This window comes from Glandiceps talaboti, chromosome 15 (genome assembly GCF_964340395.1).
Source record: "Glandiceps talaboti chromosome 15, keGlaTala1.1, whole genome shotgun sequence".
Taxonomy (NCBI): Eukaryota; Metazoa; Hemichordata; class Enteropneusta; family Spengelidae; genus Glandiceps; species Glandiceps talaboti.
The window spans coordinates 2,926,286-2,941,102 of NC_135563.1; the positions used below are offsets into that span (position 1 = coordinate 2,926,286).

At 36.1% G+C, this 14,817-nt stretch overlaps 1 protein-coding gene across 1 annotated transcript in view; it reads left to right on the top strand.

Annotated features, from left to right (window-relative positions):
• Positions 1 to 11,372, top strand: part of LOC144446615 (pentatricopeptide repeat-containing protein 1, mitochondrial-like) — a 32,724-nt gene extending 21,352 nt beyond the window's left edge. The window contains exons 7-9 of the mRNA XM_078136420.1: positions 1,806 to 1,922; positions 6,311 to 6,493; positions 10,049 to 11,372. Of these exons, the coding sequence (XP_077992546.1) occupies positions 1,806 to 1,922; positions 6,311 to 6,493; positions 10,049 to 10,216 (468 nt within the window). The 3' untranslated portion in view covers positions 10,217 to 11,372. The remainder of the gene's footprint in view (positions 1 to 1,805; positions 1,923 to 6,310; positions 6,494 to 10,048) is intronic.
• Positions 11,373 to 14,817: the final 3,445 nt, after the last annotated feature.

Below are 14,817 nucleotides of genomic sequence, written 5' to 3' on the forward strand. Positions count from 1 at the left end.
GACGAATCACAGATATAGAGCTAAATTTCTTGCATAAATCATGAAATTCCATACCGATGGCATTCACTTTAAATCTGGTCTTATTTCCGCTTTTCACTTGGATGTATATCCCGAAGTCTTCAAGAAAGTCTTGTATCAACTGTAGTACAAATAGTTATCACACAGTTTTAAACTCTAAGCTGCAACCCAAACATTTTCAAAAATAAAGCTCAGCCAAACAGATTGTGTAGTTCTGATTACCCAACCCTGCCAACCTTTCTTCTGCAAACCACAACTTCTTTGTTTAGTTTTTAGCACAACCTCAGTGGTCTGAGGCATAACTGAACTGATAAGGTTCAGTAGTGCTATAGGCATGGCAAAGTGTCTGTCTGTCTGTCTGTCTGCCTATCTGGATGGATGGATGGCTGGATGGATGGATGTGTGTGTCTGTGTCTGTGTCTGTGTCTCTCTGTGTTTGTTTGTGTGTGTCTGTGTGTGTCTGTGTTTGTCTATGTGAACAACTTAAAGTCAAAAACCGGCAAAATGATTGTCATGATATTTGGTGGGTGTATTACCTTGGGTGTCTAGTTGGGAAATTGTTCAAATCAAAATGATCTTAACATCGGTGTGATTTGGGTCAAAAATGTGATTTTTGGTCAAAAAAACTTAAACTTAAAAACTACTGGGTAGATCGATCTGAAATTTGGTGGGAACATTCTTAGGGGTGTTTTGTTCATGACATGATGATTCCATCAGTGATATGCAAATAAGGACTAAAAAAAGTATCTTTTTTGGTCAAAATCATTTAATTCCAAAACTACTGAGCAGATTGGGCTGAAATTTGATGGGGATGCATCTGGGGGTGTATAGATGAAGAAGTATTAAGCATATAATGATCTCATGATTCATATGCAAATTAGGTGTAAAAGTGTGAATTTTGGTCAAAAACTTATATCTCAAAAAGTACTTGGTCAATGAGACTGAAACTTGGTGAGATGTTATTCTGCAGAGTTCCTTCAAAATATTTTGACACAATTGCCCTGGCAACCATGACCACACCCATAGCAACAACCAAATGGCAGTATATTTTGGTCAAATAACAATATCATCTGGTAGGCAAGTGAGTAAACATTCAAAAATTGTATGCAAATGCCCCGAGCAACCATGACCACCCCAAGAGTAACAACCAATCGTTGGTGTATTTCTCAAAGATAACAACATGGATTCTTAGACAAGTGAACAAACATTCAAAAAGTGTATTACTATGCAAATATGCCTAACAACAAGACCATGCCTATGGCAAGTCAACTGATCACATATATTGTAAAGATAACAACAGGGATTAATAGACATATAAGCAAGTGAATAAACATTCAAAAATTGTATGTAAATGTGCCTAGCAACAAGACCATGCCCATAGCAACAGCCAAATGATCACGTATATTACAAAAGATAACATCAGAGATTCATAGAAAAGTGAATGAACATTCAAAAAATGTTTGCAATATGTCTAGCAACATGACCACGCCCATAGCAACAGTCCAATGATCATGTATATTGCAAATATAACAACAGGGTTCGATAGGCAATTAAAAACTACAGTTGTGCTGCAACGTCATTGGGGCTATTTTTTTTTTTAATTTCTTAAAGATTACATGAATATAATACAGCAATAGAGATCTTTAGATATGTTCTAATGCCTTTACCCTAACACAAACAACCATTACCAAATCATACCCATTTTAAAGGTACATAACTGAAGCTACACAACTTTGGTTGTTGCCATGCTAACATGCATATTGATATACAAAATGTATTTCTTGTAGATGATTGTGCCTGTAATTACTAGTAAGGGCCTGTATCCAGATCTCAGGACTTATGTCAACTTGGCCTGTGCCTGCTTTAGGAAGGAAGATGGCCTGCAGTTACTGAGAGAAGTCAAGGTATGTTATATGTGTTCTATCTCATTACTGTATACACTTAGGCACTTGTTGACTGGCTGTGAGGACAATGTCATACAATGTACGTCTGTTTCCTTGAGAGACTACCATCACAGACTCTTTCTGGAGGGCAGAGCCCAAGCCAAACAATCTGTGTTGGGTTGACACAGGCCTGAATGAAACTGAGCACAATCAGTCAATACATGTTTTGTAACACACCACATCAATTCCCACATTGTATGCTGTACATGTACACTGCAGGATTACCATATGACAACAGTCAATGTAGTTCGGAAACAACACAGGAATCTGTAAAAGTTTACTGCTTTAATAATTACCAATATTGTTCATTCCAAGTCCTCTCTGATACAAGAGTGGCAAAGTCTGTCTTCACAAAATTATAAAAGCCGTGAAGTTTATATGCTAGTGTCTAGTTAGTCCCCGCCGGATGAAGTCCGGGACGGGGACTTATGGATTGGGTTCCGTCTGTCCGTGCGTGCGTGCGTGCGTCCGTCCGTCCGTCTGTCTGTCCGCAGCTGTTTCTTGGAGATGCCTAGACCGATTTTTTTCAAACTTGGTACAGGGGCAACATACAATGGCATACATATGCACGTCAATTTGTTTCATGATACGATCCAATATGGCCGCCTGGCAGCCATTTTGTTTGCAAATTTTCCTTGTCTAAAGCCATAACTCATTCATGCTTGAACAGATCTCATTCAAAGTTGGTATTAGGACAGTGTTCTATGACATACATGTGCACATTCATTGTTGTCATGATACGATCCAATATGGCCGCCTAGCAGCCATTTTGTTTGCAAATTTTCCATGTCCAAAGCCATAACTCGGACATGCTTGAACAGATCTCATTCAAAGTTGGTATTAGGACAGTGTTCTATGACATACATGTGCATATCCATTTTCATCGTGATACGATTCAATATGGCCGCCTGGCAGCCATTTTGTTTGCGATTTTTCTATGTCCGAAGCCACAACTCAGACATGCTTGAACAGATCTCATTCAAAGTTGGTATTAGGACAGTGTTCTATGACATACATGTGCATATCCATTTTCGTCGTGATACAATCCCCCATACCCGACCCATCCTTTATTGTTGTAGGCATGTTCCATGTCCAACAAGCAGACACAACATATCTAAGTCTGTTTGATTTAGGTTCACAAGTGTTGTTGCGTGATCAGAGTAGTGATAATTCCTCAAAGCCCAATCATAGCGGGGACTATGTCATTCTCAATGACTTGTTTATTAGCAGAAGGTGACACCATATTTGTTTGTTGTGAAAACATGTACACATGTGTATATGACATCATCAGTTATCCATTTTTGGTCCATCATGAAAATTGTTGACTGATAAACTCCAATACCACTCACACTATAAGTACACTAATACTACTCACACTATAAGTACACTAATACCACTTACACTATAAAGTACACTAATACCACTCACACTATAAGTACACTGATACTACTCACACTATAAAGTACACTAATACCACTCACACTATAAGTACACTAATACCACTCACACTATAAAGTACACCAATACTACTCACACTATAAGTACACTAATACTACTCACACTATAAGTACACTAATACCACTCACACTATAAAGTACACTTATACCACTCACTATAAGTACACCAATACCACACACACTATAAGTACATTAATACTACTCACACTATAAGTACACTAATACCACTCACACTATAAGTACACTAATACCACTCACCCTATAAAGTACACTAATACTACTCACACTATAAGTACACCAATACCACTCACACTATAAGTACACTAATACTACTCACACTATAAGTACACTAATACCACTCACACTATAAAGTACACTAATACCACTCACACTATAAAGTACACTAATACTACTCACACTATAAAGTACACTAATACCACTCACACTATAAGTACACTAATACCACTCACACTATAAAGTACACCAATACTACTCCCACTATAAGTACACTAATACCACTCACACTATAAAGTACACTTATACCACTCACTATAAGTACACCAATACCACGCACACTATAAGTACACTAATACTACTCACACTATAAGTACACTAATACCACTCACACTATAAGTACACTAATATCACTCACCCAATAAAGTACACTAATACTACTCACACTATAAGTACACCAATACCACTCACACTATAAGTACACTAATACTACTCACACTATAAGTACACTAATACCACTCACACTATAAAGTACACTAATACCACTCACACTATAAAGTACACTAATACTACTCACACTATAAAGTACACTAATACCACTCACACTATAAAGTACACTAATACCACTCACACTATAAAGTACACTAATACTACTCACACTATAAAGTACACTAATACCACTCACACTATAAGTACACTAATACTACTGTACTCTCACTAAAAGTTCACCAATACTACTCACACTTAAGTACATCAATACTACTCACACTATAAGTACACTGATACCACTCACACTATAAGTACACTAATACTACTGTACTCACACAATAAGTACACTAATACCACTCACTATAAGTACACTACTGCTACTCACACTATAAGTACACTAATACCACTCACACTATAAGTACACTAATACTACTGTACTCACACTATAAGTTCACCAATACTACTCACACTTAAGTACATCAATACTACTCACACTATAAGTACACTGATACCACTCACACTATAAGTACACTAATACTACTCACACTATAAGTACACTAATACTACTCACACTATAAGTACACTAATACTACTCACACTATAAGTACACTAATACTACTGTACTCACGCTATAAGTACACTAATACCACTCAGACTATAAGTACACTAATACCACTCACACTATAAGTACACTAATACCACTCACACTATAAGTTCACCAATACTACTCACACTTAAGTACACTAATACTACTAACACTATAAGTACACTAATACCACTCACACTATAAAGTACACTAATACCACTCACACTATAAGTACACAAATACCACTCACACTATAAGTACACTAATACCACTCACACTATACGTACACTAATACCACTCACACTATAAGTACACCAATACTACTCACCCTATAAAGTACACTAATACCACTCACACTATAAGTACACAAATACCACTCACACTATAAAGTACACTAATACCACTCACACTATAAGTACACAAATACCACTCACACTATAAAGTACACTAATACTACTCACACTATAAAGTACACTAATACTACTCACACTATAAGTACACCAATACTACTCACACTATAAGTACACTAATACCACTCACACTATAAGTACACAAATACCACTCACACTATAAAGTACACTAATACCACTCACACTATAAAGTACACTTATACTACTCACACTATAAGTAAACTAATACCACTCACACTATAAGTACACTAATACTACTGTACTCACACTGTAAGTTCACCAATACCACTCACACTATAAGTACACTAATACTACTCACACTATAAAGTACACTAATACCACTCACACTATAAGTACACTAATACTACTGTACTCACACTGTAACTTCACCAATACCACTCACACTATAAAGTACACTAATACTACTCACACTATAAGTACACTAATACCATTCACACTATAAAGTACACTAATACCACTCACACTATAAGTACACTAATACCACTCACACTATAAAGTACACTAATACCACTCACACTATAAGTACACTAATACCACTCACACTATAAAGTACACTAATACCACTCACACTATAAGTACACTAATACCGCTCACACTATAAGTACAGTAATACCACTCACACTATAAGTACACAAATACTACTCACACTATAAAGTACACTAATACCACTCACACTATAAGTACACTAATACTACTCACACTATAAAGTACACTAATACTACTCACACTATAAAGTACACTAATACCACTCACACTATAAGTACACTAATACTACTCACACTATAAAGTACACTAATACCACTCACACTATAAGTACACTAATACTACTCACACTATAAAGTACACTAATACTACATTGCCTGACAACTGATCAATATGACCAGATTTGAGTGGGCATGTAGGGTGTATATGTGAAATTAGGAGATGGTGGATGCAGTTGTGTAATGAATGTCATCAAGTCATCACCACAAAAAAGTAGCTGTGGTATTAGAAGGATATACAACGCAGTGTTCACACATCTCATTACTAATTCTAAGGTACAACCTGTGTACAATAAGTTCATCTACCTTTAATTACATTGAAGTTAATGTCTACACTTGGGTATCAGAATTTACATTTTAATGAAGCATTCATACATTTTGTCTATCTTAGGCTGCAGGTCTTGTTGCCAATGTTTATCTCTATGGGGCACTGATTAATGCAGCACGGAGGAAGAGAGATTACTCCTATCTGACTGAGATTATGAAAAGTATGAAAGCTAATGATGTCAAACCTAATGAAGTTATTATTCGTCAGTTAGAGTTAGCAGCTGCTTTTACCACAGACATTGGAAGGGTAGGTAGTCTTCAATGTTTATAGTTTTGTCTTGGGTTTTAGTTTCAGGGTTTACAAAGTATACAGGTTAGTGTTTAGTAAAAATAAATCATCATGGATAATTTTGGATGGAGTAAAGTGGAGCTAAACTTATCAATGAAAATATCACTCTGAATACAAATCTGACCAAATTAGAAGTCTACCATTGGTTGGTTTTGAATTGAATTATTTTTAGTTTGAGGAGTTGGTTTATCAGGAATTGAATGATTTGTAGTTTGGGGAGCAGGTTTATCAGGAATCCTGATCAGTGAGGCTATTACCTTTTGTACTTCTATTGCATCCTGGGTAAATATGACCTCCAGGTCACTTCTAGATTGTGAAGAAGAACACCAGTGTAGCCTACATGAGATTGTCAACTCAACTTTCATAAAATAAAAGTGTGTGTGTGTGTGGGGGGGGGGGGGGGGGTGGGGGGGTTTACTTCCATATACAGGTATACAGGTATACAGTGCCCATTCAAACGAATTTCTGCTCAGTGAGACACACAGCCAATCAGGTTGCGTTTTACTTGTCATGGGCATACATGTATGCATTGAATATCAACAAACATCATCAAACATCTACATTGGATTTTAATCAGATTGACAGGTATACAGCATGTCCCCAAATGAGTAAATTTTCCTCAGTTCATAACTTAGCATAAAATTGTTGGATTTCAATGAAAAGCCATAACCTACCAACCGACCGTGGTCTGTATTTTCACGTCTTAGAAACTGTTCATACACTTAATATCTATCTATCTTACATGCATGCACATGAACTTTCAACTGTCCACCACGTGTCTTGGAAGGAGCTCATTTTAGTCATCACAGATATTAATGAACACTTATAGGGCAATTACACTCACTTCTCAATTGGTCAGTTTTCCAAACTGATTATTAACAGTGCCAAAATTGTCACTTGTGGGCACATGCAGTAGTTTGAAATGCAACAGTGTTGCAAACATGCATCATTAGCATGCTGGTGTGTTGGGTGGAATTGAGATGAATCAAGTCATTATTCAACTGCTCTCAATATACAATGTAAAGACCTTTTCTTCATGAAATAGAAAATTATAGCATATGAACTAGGAAGATGTCTATTGAGTGATACATCAGAGTGGATGGAGGTTGACTTAAAGTGTGGTGTGGTCTTTGTTGTAGATTTAGTTTTCTCGGGTTTAGTGTATTAGATGTGTTGTTGTTTTGTCATGGGTTTTGGGTTCCATGTGTAGAGTTTATCAAATTTATGTTATATTTAACTGACAGAATATTGTAAAAGTTTGTTTGTCTTGAATATATGTATGTCAAAGTGCAAGTGGCATACTTGGACTATTTAGGTTAAAGCTTGCCGTATTCTCTGCCAGTAGTTTTGTAGTTTTATGAGCATAATTATTTTGTGTACAAGAAAAGACCACATACAGTACTCATTAATATATCATTTGCATATAGGTAATGACATATTTAGTGCTAATACTACTAGTACATGTATATGTGTGTACCAATGCAAGTAATCACTGCGTACATATGTAATAGTATGTTTTATGTGTGTACCAATGCAAGTAATCACTGCGTACATATGTAATAGTATGTTTTGTGTGTGTACCAATGCAAGTAATCACTGCGTACATATGTAATAGTATGTTTTGTGTGTGTACCAATGCAAGTAATCACTGCGTACATATGTAATAGTATGTCTTGTGTGTGTACCAATGCAAGTAATCACTGCGTACATATGTAATAGTATGTTTTGTGTGTGTACCAATGCAAGTAATCACTGCGTACATATGTAATAGTATGTTTTGTGTGTGTACCAATGCAAGTAATCACTGCGTACATATGTAATAGTATGTTTTGTGTGTGTACCAATGCAAGTAATCACTGCGTACATATGTAATAGTATGTCTTGTGTGTGTACCAATGCAAGTAATCACTGCGTACATATGTAATAGTATGTTTTGTGTGTGTACCAATGCAAGTAATCACTGCGTACGTATGTAATAGTATGTCTTGTGTGTGTACCAATGCAAGTAATCACTGCGTACGTATGTAATAGTATGTCTTGCGTGTGTACTAATACAAGTAATCACTGCGTACGTATGTAATAGTATGTTTTGTGTGTGTACCAATGCAAGTAATCACTGCGTACATATGTAATAGTATGTTTTGTGTGTGTACCAATGCAAGTAATCACTGCGTACATATGTAATAGTATGTCTTGTGTGTGTACCAATGCAAGTAATCACTGCGTACATATGTAATAGTATGTTTTGTGTGTGTACCAATGCAAGTAATCACTGCGTACGTATGTAATAGTATGTCTTGTGTGTGTACCAATGCAAGTAATCACTGTGTACGTATGTAATAGTATGTCTTGTGTGTGTACCAATGCAAGTAATCACTGCGTACGTATGTAATAGTATGTTTTGTGTGTGTACCAATGCAAGTAATCACTGTGTACGTATGTAATAGTATGTTTTGTGTGTGTACCAATGCAAGTAATCACTGCGTACGTATGTAATAGTATGTTTTGTGTGTGTACCAATGCAAGTTATCACTACGTACGTATGTAATAGTATGTTTTGTGTGTGTACCAATGCAAGTAATCACTGCGTACGTATGTAATAGTATGTTTTGTGTGTGTACCAATGCAAGTAATCACTGCGTACATATGTAATAGTATGTCTTGTGTGTGTACCAATGCAAGTAATCACTGCGTACATATGTAATAGTATGTTTTGTGTGTGTACCAATGCAAGTAATCACTGCGTACGTATGTAATAGTATGTCTTGTGTGTGTACCAATGCAAGTAATCACTGCGTACGTATGTAATAGTATGTCTTGCGTGTGTACTAATACAAGTAATCACTGCGTACATATGTAATAGTATGTCTTGTGTGTGTACCAATGCAAGTAATCACTGCGTACGTATGTAATAGTATGTTTTGTGTGTGTACCAATGCAAGTAATCACTGTGTACGTATGTAATAGTATGTTTTGTGTGTGTACCAATGCAAGTAATCACTGCGTACGTATGTAATAGTATGTTTTGTGTGTGTACCAATGCAAGTTATCACTACGTACGTATGTAATAGTATGTTTTGTGTGTGTACCAATGCAAGTAATCACTGCGTACGTATGTAATAGTATGTTTTGTGTGTGTACCAATGCAAGTAATCACTGCGTACATATGTAATAGTATGTCTTGTGTGTGTACCAATGCAAGTAATCATAGGCACTCAAATCAATTTGTATGTCATACTTTCTCTTATCTACATTTTTTTTAAAATGATACAAATTGATTTGAGTGCCTGTACTGTACAGGTAATCACTGGTACATATAGTAGTATGTCATCATTAGAGACTTGTTTTCATCAGAGAGTAAGACTCTTCAGTATTCACTTGACTCCACAATTAGATATAACTGTCATTTCAAAGACATCTCTCTCCAAATTACTTTGTGAAACATGCATGTATTTCACTTGTTACACAACAAATTTAAAGTAAATTTCTTAAACTGTCATCTGAACTCTACAGGGATTCAAAAGAAAATTGGAACCGCAATATGCCAAAATACAAGGTTTCCGTGGCTACTACAGTGAATGGTTGGAAGAAATGGAAACAGAGATGGAAGAACACCCATGGCATAAGTTTAAATCAGTAGAGAATACTGGAGAAGAATATAATTGGCGAGAAGAACAATGATGCTAAACATGTACATGTACAATACTTCAGAGAACCTGGAGAAACTTGAGATAAAGCTTGATGTGATTATACAATTAGACTGAGTATCTTAGTAGTACATTTTCAATCCATCTGTGCAGAGACGCTGTTTCTACCTGTTAATCAATCCACTGAGAGACACTGTTTCCACCTGTCAATCAATCCACTGAGAGACACTGTTTCCACCTGTCAATCAATCCACTGAGAGACTGTTTCCACCTGTCAATCAATCCACTGAGAGACACTGTTTCCACCTGTCAATCAATCCACTGAGAGACTGTTTCCACCTGTCAATCAATCCACTGAGAGACACTGTTTCCACCTGTTAATCAATCCACTGAGAGACACTGTTTCCACCTGTCAATCAATCCACTGAGAGACAGTTTCCACCTGTCAATCAATCCACTGAGAGACAGTTTCTACCTGTCAATCAATCCACTGAGAGACACTGTTTCCACCTGTCAATCAATCCACTGAGAGACACTGTTTCTACCTGTCAATCAATCCACTGAGAGACAGTTTCTACCTGTCAATCAATCCACTGAGAGACAGTTTCCACCTGTCAATCAATCCACTGAGAGACACTGTTTCCACCTGTTAATCAATCCACTGAGAGACACTGTTTCTACCTGTCAGTCAATCCACTGAGAGACAGTTTCCACCTGTTAATCAATCCACTGAGAGACACTGTTTCTACCTGTCAGTCAATCCACTGAGAGACAGTGACTGTTTCAGCTGAACACAGGACAACACTTTGTTCTCTGTCACACACTGAAGAAACCATTTTGGTGCAAAGTGTAGAACACTGCATGCAGTCTCCAAGTTTAATATTGTTCAAGTCAAGGCAATAAGTCAATTTTCAAAAGTACATTTCCAACATTTATGTTTCAAAGGGGAGAATTTATTAGCATGTGGAAGTGTAAGGCATATTTCTTGTGATAAAATTTGCTGAATATTACATTTTAAAATATTTTGTAAAGACTTACAATACAAAAAGTCTGTTCATTGAAAAAATACTCCAGGAATAGTGACTATGATATTGTGTAGCATTCACATTAAATGTATATGTTTGATCATACATGACTATGATATTGTGTAGCATTCACATTAAATGTATATGTTTGATCACACATGTGAAGGATTGTTGTGTATAAAAAAAAAGAAGTGAGTTTGATTGTAGTACTTGTTGGTCATCGTATTTTGGATTAATTAATTAATTATTAATTAATTAAGTGAGTATCAAATTAAACTTTTGTTTCAAACACAAACCTGAAAATTGTATGTGAAATTTTTGAGTGCACACTTCAGTCTTTATCAACGGATTGACTCACTATTCTGAATATGCAGGTTTGGAATGAATTCATCAACTATCGTTGTTCCGATACTACTACTACTCTGGCAATCGAGGTCTCAGTTATTAAGATAGACACAAAACTACTACTCTGGCAATCGAGGTCTCGGTTATTAAGATAGACACAAAACTACTACTCTGGCAATCAAGGTCTCATGTATTAAGAGAGACACTGACCACTCTCTTGATTACAGGGTGGTTCAAGTTAACTTTACACAACAAAGACACTTCTATCACTGACTTATGTCATCGACCACAGTAGTTCAGTTTGTGTCTATTTTAGTATACCAAAACCTCAGTTGCCAGAGTTTATCATGAAAGCCTCACAACTGAGTTTGTAATATTTTATTTTATTACAGAAGGCACTGTTAAAAAGGCCATATGAATGAGGATTGGGTAATATTTTACATTTTTAATTTATGAAACAGTTTTAGCATAGCTTCCTACTTGAAAAATCAGTGTGAAACAACATTGACCAAATCTGTGTTTGTAATTCAATACATTGCAAAAAGCTAAAAAATGTGTAAAATGTTTGTTATAATACGTACATTAACAATGATTTTACACATTTATTAATCTTTTGTAATATAGTGAGTTACAAACAATAATGACTTGGCAAAGGAAGCCATTGATGATAAAATAGTTTTATAAATTAAAAATCCAAAATAGATATCCAGTCCTCATCCATATGGTCACTTTAATACATTAATGTGTAGATAGACAGAAAGTTATGATTTAGAGGTGGTTCAACCCCATGCTGGGCAAAGCGCAAACTGCACATGTCAGTAGTAATCCATCACAAATTGACAGGCTTTTGTCATCGCACATTAATATTCATTGGTACAGCTAGCTGGACTGATATGACATGCAAATGTCCAACCGAACTCCACCTCCAGTCTGCTTAAACTAAAATCAGGTGGATCGAGACAACGTCATCATGTTTATATGAACACTGTAGCGTAGTGTCAAATCAGAATATGGTCAGGAACTAGTCTACAGAGAGATGACTGGCCAGTTTTGTTACTTGTAGCTAGCATCTAACATACCTTTATATTGTATAGCTCCCTCACATGAAAACAGTGATGCAGAGAGATGACACCAGTTTTTGACATACAGCTAGAATCTAGTGGACTTGGGCTAGTGGACCTTTCATTTCTCCACAAACATTCTTCCATAAACACATTTTAACATTGATGAACTAAAGGTTAGCATCAAGCAATTTATCTAATCTATGTATCTGATGTATCTTTTGTAACAATGTTATACAACATGGCTAATACGTCAGAGTATTGGGGACGTGATGCAATATATAGTTTTATCATCCTTTTTAGTCCCTGCCAGACGAAGTCCGGGACGGGGACTTATGGATTGGGTTCCGTCCTTCCGTCCAGAGCCGTTTCTTGGAGATGCCTGGACCGATTTTTTTCAAACTTGGTACAGGGGCAACATACTATGGCATACAATCTTTTAATTCATACATGTAAAACACAAGTTGTGAAACAACTGGCGGGGGAAAGGGGGGGGGGTTAAATTGACTGTAGGCAGTATGTTACATGCATGTACATGGGTGATAGTGTTGTCTTAGTGATGATACAGTAGAAATGATGTCGGCTTGGTGTTTCATTCGTGGAGCATGCTTTTTACACAAAGATAGACATGTTGCAACTTCAGACTAACAATAACAGACAACACACATAGCATGATCATGTGCCCAATCTATTAAAAGGTGATGAGTATGGCTATTTGTTTACAGTGCAGTAACAATAGGCTTCTGCTAAAAAAGATATGGCACACAGACTTGGATTTTTTTAATAGCTGCAGTAGTAATTCTACATCCCCACTATGCATAGCACAATTGTTTCTTTTGCATTTGAAGTTGTCCCGTTGTGTGTAAAACATTGTTACGTCACATGAGTGAAACACCAAGGCAACATAATTTGTATTGTAATATAACCACATTGTAATGAAGATAATGTGAAAACTGGGAATCCTTACCATGCATATACACTTACAGTCCATATCAAACCAAAAGTTGTATGTGATTTACTCATACACTGCACTCTGTGTATACATGTAATCATATCAATGTCCATTCATACATTGACTAGATCAAGTTAAGCTATGGACATTGATATGACACATCACAATATACACAATAATAGTTTTTAGTTTCTTTCTTTCTAAACTTGTCAAAAGAGATCTTACCAGAAAGTAATATCTACTCTATTTACACCCACGGCCTTCACAAACAAAAATACACCATTGACAAGCTATTTACTTTTACTTGGTCATAATGTGACCATGTTTTAATATCAAACAGACTCTCAAAATACAATACAATACAACAAAACAATAATCCATACATAATTGGTTACCATTTCTATCAAAAATTATTAAGGGATTGCCAGCTCGTACTTGGCCCCGCACTAAAAACCAGAGATAAAAAATGAAATAAAAAAATCTGGACTATTTCTCTCCCCTAAATTAAAAGTACATCCAACCCCTCAATGAAAAGTATTTCTCTCCCCTTGATTAAAAGTACATCCAACCCCTCTTTAAAAAGTATTTCTCTCCCCTAAATTAAAAGTACGTCCACCCCCTCCATGAAAAGTATTTCTCTCCCCTTAATTAAAAGTATATCCAACCCCTCTTTAAAAAGTATTTCCACCCCCTCAATGAAAAGTATTTCTCTCCCCTAAATTAAAAGTACGTCCAACCCCTCTTTAAAAAGTATTTCTCTCCCCTAAATTAAAAGTACATCCACCCCTCAATGAAAAGTATTTCTCTCCCCTTAATAAAAAGTATGTCCATCCCCTCAATGAAAAGTATTTTTCTCCCTTAAATTAAAAGTTTGTCCATCCCCTCAATGAAAAGTATTTCTCTCCCCTCAATTAAAAGTACGTCCAACCCCTCTTTAAAAAGTATTTCTCTCCCTTAAATTAAAAGTACAATGTACATCCACCCCCTCAATGAAAAGTATTTCTCTCCCCTAAATTAAAAGTACATCCACCCCCTCAATGAAAAGTATTTCTCTCCCTTAAATTAAAAGTACTTCCATCCTCTCAATGAAAAGTATTTCTCTCCCCTAAATTAAAAGTACATCCAACCCCTCTTTAAAAAGTATTTCTTTCCCTTAAATTAAAAGTGCGTCCATCCCCTCAATGAAAAGTATTTCTCTCCCCTTGATTAAAAGTACATCCAACCCCTCTTTAAAAAGTATTTCTCTCCCCTA